General features: G+C 44.8%; 1 protein-coding gene across 1 annotated transcript in view; it reads left to right on the top strand.

Moving 5' to 3' along the window:
* LOC124017002 (disintegrin and metalloproteinase domain-containing protein 22-like) overlaps positions 1 to 20,000 on the top strand; it is a 116,970-nt gene that overhangs the window by 29,518 nt on the left and 67,452 nt on the right. Inside the window, exon 4 of the mRNA XM_046332334.1 lies at positions 15,598 to 15,664. Within this exon, the coding sequence (XP_046188290.1) occupies positions 15,598 to 15,664 (67 nt within the window). The remainder of the gene's footprint in view (positions 1 to 15,597; positions 15,665 to 20,000) is intronic.

The following is a 20,000-nucleotide window of genomic DNA, read 5'->3' as shown; positions in this document are numbered from 1 at the left end:
TCCATTCCTCTCTCTCTCCATTCCTCTCTCTCTCCATTCCTCTCTTTCCATTCTTATTTCTCTCCATTCCTCCCTCACTCTCCCCCTATTCCTTGTTTGTCGTGTGTACGTGTGTGTGTCTGTACATCCAGGGAAGTACAGAGTCTGATATTGGGGTGGAGCCAGGTGTTCCCATACATACATACATACATACATAGCTCAGCAGAGCATAAAACACCCTGATGCAGCATTAGCAGTTGCACCAAACACCTAACAACTCAACTGACACCAATAAAGAACTTACCAGCGTAGGTAGAGGGCAGTGTGTAACTGTGTGTGTGTTATGTCTGGGTTGTCCTTCCTGTTTTTTAGGTGTTAATTCTTGCGACGAGCAATCCCGTATCCGGGAGCGTAATCATGGCCTCAAACGCATTAGCATAACGCAGCGGACATAAATACCACTAGAAACTTTTCCTATTCATGAAAATCGCAAATTAAATTAAATAAATATATTCAAACACAGGGTACCAGTACTGAGTCAGGATAACTTGGCTATATACACGGGGTATCAGTACTGAGTCATGATAACTTGGCTATATACATGGGGTGCCAGTACTGAGTCATGATAACTTGGCTATATACACTGAGTACCAGTACTGAGTCATGGTAACTTGGCTATATACACGGGGTACCAGTACTGAGTCAGGATAACTTGGCTATATACACTGAGTACCAGTACTGACTCATGATAACTTGGCTATATACATGGGGTACCAGCACTGAGTCATGATAACTTGGCTATATACACAGTGTACCGGTACTGAGTCATGATAACTTGGTTATATACACAGGGTACCAGTACTGAGTCATGATAACTTTGTTATATACATGGGGTACCAGTACCGAGTCAGGATAACTTGCCTATATACACTGGGTACCAGTACTGAGTCATGATAACTTGGCTATATACACTGAGTACCAGTACTGAGTCATGGTAACTTGGCTATATACACGGGGTACCAGTACTGAGTCATGATAACTTGGCTATATACACTGAGTACCAGTACTGACTCATGATAACTTGGCTATATACATGGGGTAGCAGCACTGAGTCATGATAACTTGGCTATATACACAGTGTACCGGTACTGAGTCATGATAACTTGGCTATATACATGGGGTACCAGTACTGAGTCAGGATAACTTGGCTATATACACTGGGTACCAGCACTGAGTCATGATAACTTGGCTATATACACTGGGTACCAGTACTGAGTCATGATAACTTGGCTATATACACTGAGTACCAGTACTGAGTCATGATAACTTGGCTATATACATGGGGTACCAGTACTGAGTCATGATAACTTGGCTATATACACTGAGTACCAGTACTGAGTCATGATAACTTGGCTATATACACTGGGTACCAGTACTGAGTCATGATAACTTGGCTATATACACTGAGTACCAGTACTGAGTCATGATAACTTGGCTATATACACGGGGTACCAGTACTGAGTCATGATAACTTGGCTATATACACTTACTACCAGTACTGAGTCAGGATAACTTGGCTATATACACTGAGTACCAGTACTGAGTCATGATAACTTGGCTATATACACGGGGTACCAGTACTGAGTCATGATAACTTGGCTATATACACTTACTACCAGTACTGAGTCAGGATAACTTGGCTATATACACGGGGTACCAGTACTGAGTCATGATATCTTGGCTATATACACTGAGTACCAGTACTGAGTCATGATAACTTGGCTATATACACGGGGTACCAGTACTGAGTCATGATAACTTGGCTATATACACAGGGTACCAGTACTGAGTCATGATAACTTGGCTATATACACTGAGTACCAGTACTGAGTCATGATAACGTGGCTATATACACAGGGTACCAGTACTGAGTCATGATAACTTGGATATATACACTGGGTACCAGTACTGAGTCCATGATAACTTGGCTATATACACTTACTACCAGTACTGAGTCAGGATAACTTGGCTATATACACTGAGTACCAGTACTGAGTCATGATAACTTGGCTATATACACTGGGTACCAGTACTGAGTCCATGATAACTTGGCTATATACACTGGGTACCAGTACTGAGTCAATGATAACTTGGCTATATACACTGAGTACCAGTACTGAGTCCATGATAACTTGGCTATATACATGGGGTACCAGTACTGAGTTATGATAACTTGGCTAGATACATGGGGTACCAGTACCTAGTCAATAATAACTTGGCTATATACACAGGGTACCAGTACTGAGTCATGATAACTTGGCTATATACACAGGGTACCAGTACTGAGTCATGATAACTTTGTTATATATATGGGGTACCAGTACTGAGTCAGGATAACTTGGCTATATACACTGGGTACCAGTACTGAGTCGTGATAACTTGGCTATATACACGGGGTACCAGTACTGAGTCATGATATCTTGGCTATATACACTGACTACCTGTACTGAGTCATGATAACCTGGCTATATACATGGGGACCAGTACTGAGTCATGATAACTTGGCTATATACACAGGGTACCAGTACTGAGTCATGCTAACTTGGCTATATACACAGGGTACCAGTACTGAGTCATGATATCTTGGCTATATACACTGAGTACCAGTACTGAGTCATGATAACTTGGCTATATACACAGGGTACCAGTACTGAGTCATGATAACTTGGCTATATACACAGGGTACCAGTACTGAGTCATGATAACTTGGCTATATACACAGGATACTAGTACTGAGTCATGATAACTTGGCTATATACACGGGGTACCAGTACTGAGTCATGATAACTTGGCTATATACATAGGGTACCAGTACCTAGTCAATAATAACTTGGCTATATACACAGGGTACCAGTACTGAGTCATGATAACTTGGCTATATACACAGGGTACCAGTACTGAGTCATGATAACTTGGCTATATACACAGGATACTAGTACTGAGTCATGATAACTTGGCTATATACACGGGGTACCAGTACTGAGTCATGATAACTTGGCTATATACATAGGGTACCAGTACCTAGTCAATAATAACTTGGCTATATACACTGGGTACCAGTACTGAGTCATGATAACTTGGCTATATACACTGAGTACCAGTACTGAGTCATGGTAACTTGGCTATATACACGGGGTACCAGTACTGAGTCAGGATAACTTGGCTATATACACTGAGTACCAGTACTGACTCATGATAACTTGGCTATATACATGGGGTACCAGCACTGAGTCATGATAACTTGGCTATATACACAGTGTACCGGTACTGAGTCATGATAACTTGGCTATATACATGGGGTACCAGTACTGAGTCATGATATCTTGGCTATATACACTGAGTACCAGTACTGAGTCATGATAACTTGGTTATATACATGGGGTACCAGTACTGAGTCAGGATAACTTGGCTATATACACTGGGTACCAGCACTGAGTCATGATAACTTGGCTATATACACTGGGTACCAGTACTGAGTCATGATAACTTGGCTATATACACTGAGTACCAGTACTGAGTCATGATAACTTGGCTATATACACTGGGTACCAGTACTGAGTCATGATAACTTGGCTATATACACTGAGTACCAGTACTGAGTCATGATAACTTGGCTATATACACGGGGTACCAGTACTGAGTCATGATAACTTGGCTATATACACTTACTACCAGTACTGAGTCAGGATAACTTGGCTATATACACTGAGTACCAGTACTGAGTCATGATAACTTGGCTATATACACGGGGTACCAGTACTGAGTCATGATAACTTGGCTATATACACTTACTACCAGTACTGAGTCAGGATAACTTGGCTATATACACGGGGTACCAGTACTGAGTCATGATATCTTGGCTATATACACTGAGTACCAGTACTGAGTCATGATAACTTGGCTATATACACGGGGTACCAGTACTGAGTCATGATATCTTGGCTATATACACTGAGTACCAGTACTGAGTCATGATAACTTGGCTATATACACGGGGTACCAGTACTGAGTCATGATAACTTGGCTATATACACAGGGTACCAGTACTGAGTCATGATAACTTGGCTATATATACTGAGTACCAGTACTGAGTCATGATAACGTGGCTATATACACAGGGTACCAGTACTGAGTCATGATAACTTGGATATATACACTGGGTACCAGTACTGAGTCCATGATAACTTGGCTATATACACTGGATACCCGTACTGAGTCAGGATAACTTGGCTATATACACTGAGTACCAGTACTGAGTCATGATAACTTGGCTATATACACTGGGTACCAGTACTGAGTCCATGATAACTTGGCTATATACACTGGGTACCAGTACTGAGTCAATGATAACTTGGCTATATACACTGAGTACCAGTACTGAGTCCATGATAACTTGGCTATATACATGGGGTACCAGTACTGAGTCATGATAACTTGGCTAGATACATGGGGTACCAGTACCTAGTCAATAATAACTTGGCTATATACACAGGGTACCAGTACTGAGTCATGATAACTTGGCTATATACACAGGGTACCAGTACTGAGTCATGATAACTTTGTTATATATATGGGGTACCAGTACTGAGTCAGGATAACTTGGCTATATACACTGGGTACCAGTACTGAGTCATGATAACTTTGTTATATATATGGGGTACCAGTACTGAGTCAGGATAACTTGGCTATATACACTGGGTACCAGTACTGAGTCGTGATAACTTGGCTATATACACGGGGTACCAGTACTGAGTCATGATATCTTGGCTATATACACTGACTACCTGTACTGAGTCATGATAACCTGGCTATATACATGGGGACCAGTACTGAGTCATGATAACTTGGCTATATACACAGGGTACCAGTACTGAGTCATGCTAACTTGGCTATATACACAGGGTACCAGTACTGAGTCATGATATCTTGGCTATATACACTGAGTACCAGTACTGAGTCATGATAACTTGGCTATATACACAGGGTACCAGTACTGAGTCATGATAACTTGGCTATATACACAGGGTACCAGTACTGAGTCATGATAACTTGGCTATATACACGGGGTACCAGTACTGAGTTATGATAACTTGGTTATATACATGGGGTACCAGTACTGAGTCAGGATAACTTGGCTATATACACTGGGTACCAGCACTGAGTCATGATAACTTGGCTATATACACAGGGTACCAGTACTGTGTCATGATAACTTGGCTATATACACAGGGTACCAGTACTGAGTCACGATAACTTGGTTATATACATGGGGTACCAGTACTGAGTCAGGATAACTTGGTTATATACACGGGGTACCAGTACTGAGTCATGATAACTTGGTTATATACATGGGGTACCAGTACTGAGTCAGGATAACTTGGCTATATACACTGGGTACCAGCACTGAGTCATGATAACTTGGCTATATACACAGGGTACCAGTACTGAGTCATGATATCTTGGCTATATACACTGACTACCTGTACTGAGTCATGATAACCTGGCTATATACATGGGGACCAGTACTGAGTCATGATAACTTGGCTATATACACAGGGTACCAGTACTGAGTCATGCTAACTTGGCTATATACACAGGGTACCAGTACTGAGTCATGATATCTTGGCTATATACACTGAGTACCAGTACTGAGTCATGATAACTTGGCTATATACACAGGGTACCAGTACTGAGTCATGATAACTTGGCTATATACACAGGGTACCAGTACTGAGTCATGATAACTTGGCTATATACACGGGGTACCAGTACTGAGTTATGATAACTTGGTTATATACATGGGGTACCAGTACTGAGTCAGGATAACTTGGCTATATACACTGGGTACCAGCACTGAGTCATGATAACTTGGCTATATACACAGGGTACCAGTACTGTGTCATGATAACTTGGCTATATACACAGGGTACCAGTACTGAGTCACGATAACTTGGTTATATACATGGGGTACCAGTACTGAGTCAGGATAACTTGGTTATATACACGGGGTACCAGTACTGAGTCATGATAACTTGGTTATATACATGGGGTACCAGTACTGAGTCAGGATAACTTGGCTATATACACTGGGTACCAGCACTGAGTCATGATAACTTGGCTATATACACAGGGTACCAGTACTGTGTCATGATAACTTGGCTATATACACAGGGTACCAGTACTGAGTCACTATAACTTGGTTATATACATGGGGTACCAGTACTGAGTCAGGATAACTTGGTTATATACATGGGGTACCAGTACTGAGTCAGGATAACTTGGCTATATACACGGGGTACCAGTACTGAGTCATGATAACTTGGCTATATACATAGGGTACCAGTACCAAGTCAATAATAACTTGGCTATATACACAGGGTACCAGTACTGAGTCATGATAACTTGGCTATATACACAGGGTACCAGTACTGAGTCATGATAACTTTGTTATATATATGGGGTACCAGTACTGAGTCAGGATAACTTGGCTATATACACTGGGTACCAGTACTGAGTCATGATAACTTTGTTATATATATGGGGTACCAGTACTGAGTCAGGATAACTTGGCTATATACACTGGGTACCAGTACTGAGTCGTGATAACTTGGCTATATACACGGGGTACCAGTACTGAGTCATGATATCTTGGCTATATACACTGACTACCTGTACTGAGTCATGATAACCTGGCTATATACATGGGGACCAGTACTGAGTCATGATAACTTGGCTATATACACAGGGTACCAGTACTGAGTCATGCTAACTTGGCTATATACACAGGGTACCAGTACTGAGTCATGATATCTTGGCTATATACACTGAGTACCAGTACTGAGTCATGATAACTTGGCTATATACACAGGGTACCAGTACTGAGTCATGATAACTTGGCTATATACACAGGGTACCAGTACTGAGTCATGATAACTTGGCTATATACACGGGGTACCAGTACTGAGTCATGATAACTTGGTTATATACATGGGGTACCAGTACTGAGTCATGATAACTTGGTTATATACACAGGGTACCAGTACTGAGTCATGATAACTTTGTTATATACATGGGGTACCAGTACCGAGTCAGGATAACTTGCCTATATACACTGGGTACCAGTACTGAGTCATGATAACTTGGCTATATACACTGAGTACCAGTACTGAGACATGGTAACTTGGCTATATACATGGGGTACCAGTACTGAGTCAGGATAACTTGGCTATATACACTGAGTACCAGTACTGACTCATGATAACTTGGCTATATACATGGGGTACCAGCACTGAGTCATGATAACTTGGCTATATACACAGTGTACCGGTACTGAGTCATGATAACTTGGCTATATACATGGGGTACCAGTACTGAGTCATGATAACTTTGTTATATACATGGGGTACCAGTACTGAGTCAGGATAACTTGGCTATATACACTGGGTACCAGTACTGAGTCATGATTACTTGGCTATATACACTGAGTACCAGTACTGAGTCATGATAACTTGGCTATATACACGGGGTACCAGTACTGAGTCATGATAACTTGGCTATATACACTTACTACCAGTACTGAGTCAGGATAACTTGGCTATATACACAGGGTACCAGTACTGAGTCATGATAACTTGGCTATATACACAGGGTACCGGTACTGAGTCATGATAACTTGGCTATATACACAGGGTACCAGTACTGTGTCACGATAACTTGGTTATATACATGGGGTACCAGTACTGAGTCAGGATAACTTGGTTATATACATGGGGTACCAGTACTGAGTCAGGATAACTTGGCTATATACACGGGGTACCAGTACTGAGTCATGATAACTTGGCTATATACATAGGGTACCAGTACTGAGTCATGATAACTTTGTTATATACACAGGGTACCAGTACTGAGTCATGATAACTTTGTTATATACATGGGGTACCAGTACCGAGTCAGGATAACTTGCCTATATACACTGGGTACCAGTACTGAGTCATGATAACTTAATAATAATAATAATAATAATATTGTTATGCAGGTGAATGAGGACCCAAAAGCGACTTGGCGAAAACAGAGTCTTTAATCCAGTATAAGGAAATAGCAATACTCCTAGACAAATCGGAGCGGTAAATAAAGCATAAGAAACAATTTCACTCGTAATCACGAGAACTGACTGGAGACTCGATAATGAACTGCAGGTTGCCTCGGGAAGGCACTTGACCGTAGCAGACTCAGACACCTGCTCACCACGCAGCATCTGAGGGAAACACGACACGACAGGGCGATACAAAGACACAGCACGGTGAACAGTATACAAGGATCCGACAGGACAGGAACGGAAAACAAGGGGAGAAATAGGGACTCTAATCAGGGGAAAAGATAGGGAACAGGTGTGGGAAGACTAAATGATTGATTAGGGGAATAGGAACAGCTGGGAGCAGGAATGGAACGATAGAGAGAAGAGAGAGAGGAAGGGAGAGAGAAAAAGGGGAACGAACCTAAAAAGACCAGCAGGGGGAAAACGAACAGAAGGAAAAGCAAAATGACAAGACAATATAAGACAAAACATGACAGTACCCCCCCACTCACCGAGCGCCTCCTGGCGCACTCGAGGAGGAATCCTGGCGGCAACGGAGGAAATCATCAATAAGTGAACGGTCCAGCACGTCCCGAGACGGAACCCAACTCCTCTCCTCAGGACCGTAACCCTCCCAATCCACTAAGTATTGGTGACCCCGTCCCTGAGAACGCATGTCCATGATCCTACGTACCTTGTAAATAGGTGCGCTCTCGACAAGGACGGGAGGGGGAGGGAAGACGAACGGGGGTGCGAAGAAAGGGCTTGACACAGGAGACATGGAAGACAGGATGGACGCGACGAAGATGTCGCGGAAGAAGCAGTCGCACAGCGACAGGATTGACGACCTGGGAGACACGGAACGGACCAATGAACCGTGGAGTCAACTTACGAGAAGCTGTCGTAAGAGGAAGGTTGCGAGTGGAAAGCCACACTCTCTGGCCGCAACAATACCTTGGACTCTTAATCCTACGTTTATTGGCGGCTCTCACAGTCTGTGCCCTGTAACGGCAAAGTGCAGACCTCACCCTCCTCCAGGTGCGCTCACAACGTTGGACAAACGCTTGAGCGGAGGGAACGCTGGACTCGGCAAGCTGGGATGAGAACAGAGGAGGCTGGTAACCCAGGCTACTCTGAAACGGAGATAACCCGGTAGCAGACGAAGGAAGCGAGTTGTGAGCGTATTCTGCCCAGGGGAGCTGTTCTGCCCAAGACGCAGGGTTTCTGAAAGAAAGGCTGCGTAGTATGCGACCAATCGTCTGATTGGCCCTCTCTGCTTGACCGTTAGACTGGGGATGAAACCCGGAAGAGAGACTGACGGACGCACCAATCAAACGACAGAACTCCCTCCAAAACTGTGACGTGAATTGCGGACCTCTGTCTGAAACGGCGTCTAACGGGAGGCCATGAATTCTGAACACATTCTCGATGATGATTTGTGCCGTCTCCTTAGCGGAAGGAAGTTTAGCGAGAGGAATGAAATGTGCCGCCTTAGAGAACCTATCGACAACCGTAAGAATCACAGTCTTCCCCGCAGACAAAGGCAGACCGGTAATGAAGTCTAGGGCGATGTGAGACCATGGTCGAGAAGGAATGGGGAGCGGTCTGAGACGACCGGCAGGAGGAGAGTTACCTGACTTAGTCTGCGCGCAGTCCGAACAAGCAGCCACGAAACGGCGCGTGTCACGCTCCTGAGTCGGCCACCAAAAGCGCTGGCGAATAGACGCAAGAGTGCCTCGAACACCGGGATGACCAGCTAACTTGGCAGAGTGAGCCCACTGAAGAACAGCCAGATGAGTGGAAACAGGAACGAAAAGAAGGTTACTAGGACAAGCGCGCGGCGACGCAGTGTGCGTGAGTGCTTGCTTAACCTGTCTTTCAATTCCCCAGACTGTCAACCCGACAACACGCCCATAAGGAAGAATCCCCTCGGGATCAGTAGAAGCCACAGAAGAACTAAAAAGACGGGATAAGGCATCAGGCTTGGTGTTCTTGCTACCCGGACGGTAAGAAATCACAAACTCGAAAGAGCGAAAAATAACGCCCAACGAGCTTGACGAGCATTAAGTCGTTTGGCAGAACGGATGTACTCAAGGTTCTTATGGTCTGTCCAAACGACAAAAGGAACGGTCGCCCCCTCCAACCACAGTCGCCATTCGCCTAGGGCTAAGCGGATGGCGAGCAGTTCGCGGTTACCCACATCATAGTTGCGTTCAGATGGCGACAGGCGATGAGAAAAATAAGCGCAAGGATGAACCTTATCGTCAGACTGGAAGCGCTGGGATAGAATGGCTCCCACGCCTACCTCTGAAGCGTCAACCTCGACAATGAATTGTCTAGTGACGTCAGGAGTAACGAGGATAGGAGCGGACGTAAAACGTTCTTTTAGAAGATCAAAAGCTCCCTGGGCGGAACCGGACCACTTAAAACACGTCTTGACAGAAGTAAGAGCTGTGAGAGGGGCAGCAACTTGACCGAAATTACGAATGAAACGCCGATAGAAATTAGCGAAACCTAGAAAGCGCTGCAACTCGACACGTGACCTTGGAACGGGCCACTCACTGACAGCTTGGACCTTAGCGGAATCCATCTGAATGCCTTCAGCGGAAATAACGGAACCGAGAAAAGTAACGGAGGAGACATGAAAAGAGCACTTCTCAGCCTTCACGTAGAGACAATTCTCTAAAAGGCGCTGGAGAACACGTCGAACGTGCTGAACATGAATCTCGAGTGACGGTGAAAAAATCAGGATATCGTCAAGGTAGACAAAAACAAAGATGTTCAGCATGTCTCTCAGAACATCATTAACTAATGCCTGAAAAACAGCTGGCGCATTGGCGAGACCAAACGGCAGAACCCGGTACTCAAAATGCCCTAACGGAGTGTTAAACGCCGTTTTCCACTCGTCCCCCCTCTCTGATGCGCACGAGATGGTAAGCGTTACGAAGGTCCAACTTAGTAAAGCACCTGGCTCCCTGCAGAATCTCGAAGGCTGATGACATAAGGGGAAGCGGATAACGATTCTTAACCGTTATGTCATTCAGCCCTCGATAATCCACGCAGGGGCGCAGAGTACCGTCCTTTTTCTTAACAAAAAGAACCCCGCCCCGGCCGGAGAGGAAGAAGGCACTATGGTACCGGCGTCAAGAGACACAGACAAATAATCCTCGAGAGCCTTACGTTCGGGAGCCGACAGAGAGTATAGTCTACCCCGAGGAGGAGTGGTCCCCGGAAGGAGATCAATACTACAATCATACGACCGGTGAGGAGGAAGGGAGTTGGCTCGGGACCGACTGAAGACCGTGCGCAGATCATGATATTCCTCCGGCACTCCTGTCAAATCGCCAGGTTCCTCCTGAGAAGTGGGGACAGAAGAAATGGGAGGGATGGCAGACATTAAACACTTCACATGACAAGAAACGTTCCAGGATAGGATAGAATTACTAGACCAATTAATAGAAGGATTATGACATACTAGCCAGGGATGACCCAAAACAACAGGTGTAAAAGGTGAACGAAAAATCAAAAAAGAAATAGTCTCACTGTGGTTACCAGATACTGTGAGGGTTAAAGGTAGTGTCTCAAATCTGATACTGGGAAGATGACTACCATCTAAGGCGAACATGGGCGTAGGCTTGTCTAACTGTCTGAAAGGAATGTCATGTTTCCGAGCCCATGCTTCGTCCATGAAACAACCCTCAGCCCCAGAGTCTATCAAGGCACTGCATGTAGCACCCGAACCGGTCCAGCGTAGATGGACCGACATAGTAGTACAGGATCTAGATGGAGAGACCTGAGTAGTAGCGCTCACCAGTAGCCCTCCGCTTACTGATGAGCTCTGGCTTTTACTGGACATGAATTGACAAAATGTCCATCAAATCCGCAATAGAGGCACAGGCGGTTGGTGATCCTCCGTTCCCTCTCCTTAGTCGAGATGCGAATACCTCCCAGCTGCATGGGCTCAGTCTCTGAGCCAGAGGAGGGAGATGGTTGCGATGCGGAGCAGGGAAACACCGTTGACGCGAGCTCTCTTCCACAAGCTTGGTGACGAAGATCTACCCGTCGTTCTATGCGGATGGCGAGAGCAATCAAAGAGTCCACACTGGAAGGAACCTCCCGGGAGAGAATCTCATCCTTGACCACTGCGTGGAGTCCCTCCAGAAAACGAGCGAGCAGCGCCGGCTCGTTCCAGTCACTAGAGGCAGCAAGAGTGCGAAACTCTATAGAGTAATCCGTTATGGATCGATCACCTTGGCATAGGGAAGCCAGGGCCCTAGAAGCCTCCCTACCAAAAACTGAACGGTCAAAAACCCGAATCATCTCCTCTTTAAAGTTCTGGTAATTGTTTGAACAATCAGCCCTTGCCTCCCAGATAGCTGTGCCCCACTCTCGAGCCCGGCCAGTAAGGAGTGAAATGACGTAAGCAACCCGAGCTCTCTCTCTAGAGTATGTGTTGGGTTGGAGAGAGAACACAATATCACACTGGGTGAGAAAGGAGCGGCACTCCTTGGGCTGCCCGGAGTAGCAAGGTGGGTTATTAACCCTAGGTTCCGGAGGCTCGGCAGACCAGGAAGTAACAGGTGGCACGAGACGAAGACTCTGGAACTGTCCAGAGAGGTCGGAAACCTGAGCGGCCAGGTTCTCCATGGCATGACGAGCAGCAGACAATTCCTGCTCGTGTCTGCCGAGCATGGCTCCTTGGCTCTCGACGGCAGTGTTACGAGCGTCTGTAGTCGCTGGGTCCATTCTTTGGTCGGATCCTTCTGTTATGCAGGTGAATGAGGACCCAAAAGCGACTTGGCGAAAACAGAGTCTTTAATCCAGTTTAAGGAAATAGCAATACTCCTAGACAAATCGGAGCGGTAAATAAAGCATAAAAACAATTTCACTCGTAATCACGAGAACTGACTGGAGACTCGATAATGAACTGCAGGTTGCCTCGGGAAGGCACTTGACCGTAGCAGACTCAGACACCTGCTCACCACGCAGCATCTGAGGGAAACACGACACGACAGGGCGATACAAAGACACAGCACGGTGAACAATAGACAAGGATCCGACAGGATAGAAACGGAAAACAAGGGGAGAAATAGGGACTCTAATCAGGGGAAAAGATAGGGAACAGGTGTGGGAAGACTAAATGATTGATTAGGGGAATAGGAACAGCTGGGAGCAGGAACGGAACGATAGAGAGAAGAGAGAGAGGAAGGGAGAGAGAAAAAGGGGAACGAACCTAAAAAGACCAGCAGGGGGAAAACGAACAGAAGGAAAAGCAAAATGACAAGACAATATAAGACAAAACATGACAAATATATGCCATTTAGCAGACGCTTTTATCCAAAGCCTTGGCTATATACACTGAGTACCAGTACTGAGACATGGTAACTTGGCTATATACATGGGGTACCAGTACTGAGTCAGGATAACTTGGCTATATACACTGAGTACCAGTACTGACTCATGATAACTTGGCTATATACATGGGGTACCAGCACTGAGTCATGATAACTTGGCTATATACACAGTGTACCGGTACTGAGTCATGATAACTTGGCTATATACATGGGGTACCAGTACTGAGTCATGATAACTTTGTTATATACATGGGGTACCAGTACTGAGTCAGGATAACTTGGCTATATACACTGGGTACCAGTACTGAGTCATGATAACTTGGCTATATACACTGAGTACCAGTACTGAGTCATGATAACTTGGCTATATACACGGGGTACCAGTACTGAGTCATGATAACTTGGCTATATACACTTACTACCAGTACTGAGTCAGGATAACTTGGCTATATACACAGGGTACCGGTACTGAGTCATGATAACTTGGCTATATACACAGGGTACCAGTACTGTGTCATGATAACTTGGCTATATACACAGGGTACCAGTACTGAGTCATGATATCTTGGCTATATACACTGGGTACCAGTACTGAGTCAGGATAACTTGGCTATATACACTGGGTACCAGTACTGAGTCATGATAACTTGGCTATAGACACGGGGTACCAGTACTGAGTCAGGATAACTTGGCTATATACACTGGGTACCAGTACTGAGTCATGATAACTTGGCTATAGACACGGGGTACCAGTACTGAGTCAGGATAACTTGGCTATATACACTGGGTAGCAGTACTGAGTCATGATAACTTGGCTATATACACTGGGTCAGTACTGGTCAGTGCATGCTCTGAGTACGTGTCCTGGTTTTCCGCCTGGCCCAGCGGCTTTGTGAATGTTGGCCGGTTTAAAGGTCTTACTACGTCAGGGAGCCCAGTCATTTGTCTCTCTTGAGCCGTTCCTCTTCTGTGTCCTGGGGATTAGGGCCTGGTCTGAAATGAGCAGTACATCAACAGCTGCCGACCCGTTGAAGTAGAAATCTTCATCTAAATTTAGGTTAGTGATCACTGTTCTGATGTCCAGAAGATGTTTTCAGTTATAGGAAATGTTGGTGGAAATATTATATGCAAAAATTATGAACTAACAAAAGTTAAGATCAGCTTAAAAAAACACAAAATAAAGAATTGGTCAGGAGCCGGTAAGATGGCAGCCATCCACTGCAGCGCTGTGTGTATAGCTCATATATCTCTGTCCCAGATTGGGGCTGCAGTATGTAACTCTATGGGGAATCTTAGGCCCAGTTTTGCTGAGAAAGCATTCAGTGACTGACCGGCCCTTGTGTATTAGTCTCTCTCTCTTTCTGTTCCTCTCTCTTCCTGTTTCTCTCTTTTTTTCCTGATTCTCTTTCACCCTGTCCCTTTCTTTTGTCTGCTCACTTTTCTGCTTATTCTCAAGTACAAACACATCCACGACATGCCCTTGAATGTTAAGAATGTTTTCAATTGTGTGTGTGTGTGAGATCGCGCGCGCGCGCGTGTGTGTGTGAGATTGCGCGCGTGTGTGAGATCGCGCGCGTGTGTGTGTGTGTGTGTGAGATCACGCGCGCGTGTGTGTGTGAGATCGCGCGCGCGCGTGTGTGTGTGTGAGATCACTCGCGCGCGTGTGTGTGTGTGAGATCGCGCGCGCGCGTGTGTGTGCGTGTGTGTGTGCGTGTGTGCGTGTGTGTGTGTGAGATCGCGCGCGCGCGTGTGTGTGTGTGTGTGTGTGTGTGTGTGTGTGTGTGTGTGAGATCACGCGCGCGTGTGTGTGTGTGTGAGATCGCGCGCACGCGCGTGTATGAGATGGCGCGCGCGTGTGTGTGAGATCGCGCGCGCGCGTGTGTGTGAGATCGCGTGTGTGTGTGAGATCGCGTGTGTGTGTGCGTGTGTGTGCGTGTGTGTGCGTGTGTGTGTGTGAGATCGAGATCGCGCGGGCGTGTGTGTGTGTGCGCACGCTGGAAGTAGTCCTCTATCAGTAGCAGCTGATAATGGGTGGAATGGATGCTCTGATGCTTTGAGACAATCCTGGAGATAATTCATATCTGTAGTTGTCTAACATTTCTCCTCTGTTTCCTCTTCTCTTCCCCCCAGTGATCTTCTGTCTTCAAAGTACGTGGAGAGGCATATTTCAGAAAATGGGAAGGCTGTCATATTCAAAGTAAGAACCTGAGCCCCGTATGGAAATCTAGTCTCTGAATTAGAATGTTGTTTCAGAAATGAGATGGTTTGATGATAACCTGGGATTAACAACATCCTCATAGCTCGCTGACCGTACTGTAATCTGGACATCCACCTCTCTGTGCCATGGCCAGATCATAGTTAAACAGTTTCAAAAATGATTCGGTTATTAGGGGAATAATAATACACACTTTACGGATTATTATCTCTTCTGTTGTTACTAGGGGATACTTTATTAGCCATCAACATTATCTCTTCTGTTGTTACTAGGGGATACTTTATTAGCCATCAACATTATCTCTTCTGTTGTTACTAGGGGATACTTTATTAGCCATCAACATTATCTCTTCTGTTGTTACTAGGGGATACTTTATTAGCCATCAACATTATCTCTTCTGTTGTTACTAGGGGATACTTTATTAGCCATCAACATTATCTCTTCTGTTGTTACTAGGGGATACTTTATTAGCCATCAACATTATCTCTTCTGTTGTTACTAGGGGATACTTTATTAGCCATCAACATTATCTCTTCTGTTGTTACTAGGGGATACTTTATTAGCCATCAACATGATCTCTTCTGATGTTACTAGGAGATACTTTATTAGCCATCAACATTATCTCTTCTGTTGTTACTAGGGGATACTTTATTAGCCATCAACATTATCTCTTCTGTTGTTACTAGGGGATACTTTATTAGCCATCAACATTATCTCTTCTGTTGTTACTAGGGGATACTTTATTAGCCATCAACATTATCTCTTCTGTTGTTACTAGGGGATACTTTATTAGCCATCAACATTATCTCTTCTGTTGTTACTAGGGGATACTTTATTAGCCATCAACATTATCTCTTCTGATGTTACTAGGAGATACTTTATTAGCCATCAACATGATCTCTTCTGTTGTTACTAGGGCATACTTTATTAGCCATCAACATTATCTCTTCTGTTGTTACTAGGGGATACTTTATTAGCCATCAACATTATCTCTTCTGTTGTTACTAGGGGATACTTTATTAGCCATCAACATTATCTCTTCTGTTGTTACTAGGGGATACTTTATTAGCCATCAACATTATCTCTTCTGTTGTTACTAGGGGATACTTTATTAGCCATCAACATTATCTCTTCTGTTTTTACTAGGGGATACTTTATTAGCCATCAACATTATCTCTTCTGTTGTTACTAGGGGATACTTTATTAGCCATCAACAGTCTTTACAGTGGCCAACTATGAAATAATGTTTATAAACAGCTGAGAAGCAGCCAGGTAGAATAACAGTATTTCTGTTGGTAAGAAACCAAGAACAGATTTGTTCTGTCAGACTTGTAACACCATGTAGATTAGATCTGTCATGTAATATTGACACCATGTAGATTAGACCTGTCATGTAACTGTTATGCAGGTGAGTGAGGACCCAAAAGCAACTTAACAGAAACATAGTTTATTCAAGTCCAAACAGAAAACGACAGATCCTGAATCCTTAACAGGAAATGTCCAAACGGGGAATAACAGAAATCCTCTAGTCTGTAGAGGGGAATAACAGGAGAAGCGGTTACAGACTGCAGGTCGCTTCGGGTAAGCGCAGGCCGTAGCTGACAGAGACACCTGCTCACACGCAGCATCTGATGAAGGCAAAAACACGACAGGATGGAACAAGTACACAGCGAACAGCAAACAAGGATCCGACAAGGACAGAAGCAGAAACAGAGAGAGAAATAGGGACTTAATCAGAGGGCAAAATAGGGGACAGGTGTGAAAGAGTAAACGAGGTAGTTAGGAGAATGAGGAACAGCTGGGAGCAGGAACGGAACGATAGAGCGAGAGAGAGGGATAGAGAGAGGGAAAGAACCTAATAAGACCAGCAGGGGGAAACGAATAGAAGAGAAGGCACAGGGACAAGACATGACAATCTATGACAAAACATGACAGTAACATTGACATCATGTAGATTAGACCTGTCATGTAACATTAACACCATGTAGATTAGACCTGTCATGTAACATTGACACCATGTAGATTAGACCTGTCATGTAACATTGACACCATGTAGATTAGACCTGCCATGTAACATTGACACCATGTAGATTAGACCTGCCATGTAACATTGACACCATGTAGATTAGACCTGTCATGTAACATTGACACCATGTAGATTAGACCTGCCATGTAACATTGACACCATGTAGATTAGACCTGCCATGTAACATTGACACCATGTAGATTAGACCTGCCATGTAACATTGACACCATGTAGATTAGACCTGCCATGTAACATTGACACCATGTAGATTAGACCTGTCATGTAACATTGACATCATGTAGATTAGACCTGCCATGTAACATCGACACCATGTAGATTAGACCGTTCCAGAACCAATAATTGCACTTGACTCCCCCTGACTAGCTCTGATTTTGCTGATAGCTACTTTCAGGAAAAATGTACTTACTATGACTGAGATGTGTGGTTGTTCCACCTTGCTATCTGAAGATGGATGCACTAACTAAGTAGCTCTGGATAAGAGTGTCTGCTAAATGACTACAATGTAAAAAAAAAGAAGAAGAAAAACAAAGTGTGGGTTATGATAACAACAACCCTGCAGCTTCCCTAGCTCTCTCTCTCTCTCGCTCTGTCTCTCTCCCTCTCTCTCTCTGTCTCTCTCTCTCTCTCTCTCACACACACACACCTCTTTCTCTTTCTCTCTCTCTTTCTTTCTCTCTCACCTCTTTCTCTCTCTCTCTCGCTCCCTTTCTATATATGTCTATTTTCTCTCTCTCTCTCTCTGTCTCTCTCTTTTGTCTCTCTCTCTCTCTCTCTCTCTCTCTCTCTCTCTCTCTCTCTCTCTCTCTCTCTCTCTCTCTCTCTCTCTCTCTCTCTCTCTCTCTCTCTCTCTCTCTCTCTCTCTGTGTCTCTTTTATCTCTCTCTCTGTCTCTCTCTCTTTTGTCTCTCTCTCTCTTGTCTCTCTCTCTCGCTTTTTCTCTCTCTCTCTCTCTCTCTCTCTCTCTCTCTCTCTCTCTCTCTCTCTCTCTCTCTCTCTCTCTCTCTCTCTCTCTCTCTCTGTGTCTCTTTTATCTCTCTCTCTGTCTCTCTCTCTTTTGTCTCTCTCTCTCTTGTCTCTCTCTCTCTTTTTTCTCTCTCTCTCTCTCTCTCTCTCTCTCTCTCTCTCTCTCTCTCTCTCTCTCTCTCTCTCTCTCTCTCTCTCTCTCTCTCTCTCTCTCTCTCTCTCTCTCTCTCTCTCTCTCTCTCTCTCTCTCTCTCTCTCTCTCTCTCTCTCTCTCTCTCTCTCTCTCTCTCTCTCTCACACACACACACACACAATGCAGTTTGCTGGGTGTTTCTTGCCTCTATGAGAACTGGAGCAGAAGGTTCAGAGGAGGGGAGGAAGACGGGTGCTGGATAGTAGAGCACAGCCCTGCTTATAAATATCTCTCTCCTCCTATCTTCCCCTCTCTCTCTCTCTTACTCTTGCTCTCTCTCTCTCTCTCTCTCTCTCTCTCTCTCTCTCTCTCTCTCTTTCTCTCTCTCTCTCACTCATTGACTGAGAGTGATATCACAGGAGTACTTCCTCCCCAGAGAAGAAGTAGGAAGGAGAGGGGAACTCTAATGACAACAGAAGTAACAGTCATCTCATCCATACATAGTGATATAGATAGACAGGCTTTGATGGTCATTGTCTCCCTTCACATTCCTCACTCCCTCTCTTTCTCTCTCTCCCTCCTTCCTGACAGAGTTGTGGTAGAGAGAGAGTATTGTGTTAGAGAGAGAGTGTTGTGTTAGAGAGAGAGTGTTGTGGTAGAGAGAGAGTGTTGTGGTAGAGAGCGAGAGTGTTGTGGTAGAGAGAGAGTGTTGTGTTAGAGAGAGAGTGTGTTAGAGAGAGAGTGTTGTGTTAGAGAGAGAGTGTTGTGGTAGAGAGAGAGTGTTGTGGTAGAGAGCGAGAGTGTTGTGGTAGAGAGAGAGTGTTGTGTTAGAGAGAGAGTGTTGTGGTAGAGAGAGAGTGTTGTGGTAGAGAGAGAGTGTTGTGGTAGAGAGAGAGAGAGAGTGTTGTGGTAGAGAGAGAGGGAGTCGTGGTAGAGAGAGAGAGTGTTGTGGTAGAGAGAGAGAGCGTTGTGGTAGAGAGAGAGGGAGTCGTGGTAGAGAGAGAGTGTTGTGGTAGAGAGAGAGAGTGTTGTGGTAGAGGGAGAGTGTGTTGTGGTAGAGGGAGAGAGTGTTGTGGTAGAGAGAGAGAGTGTTGTGGTAGAGAGAGAGTGTGTTGTGGTAGAGGGAGAGAGTGTTGTGGTAGAGAGAGAGTGTTGTGGTAGAGAGAGAGTGTGTTT

Source organism: Oncorhynchus gorbuscha, unplaced genomic scaffold, assembly GCF_021184085.1.
Source record: "Oncorhynchus gorbuscha isolate QuinsamMale2020 ecotype Even-year unplaced genomic scaffold, OgorEven_v1.0 Un_scaffold_141:::fragment_3, whole genome shotgun sequence".
Lineage (NCBI taxonomy): Eukaryota > Metazoa > Chordata > Actinopteri > Salmoniformes > Salmonidae > Oncorhynchus > Oncorhynchus gorbuscha.
This window is presented reverse-complemented; position numbering and strand designations above follow the sequence as displayed.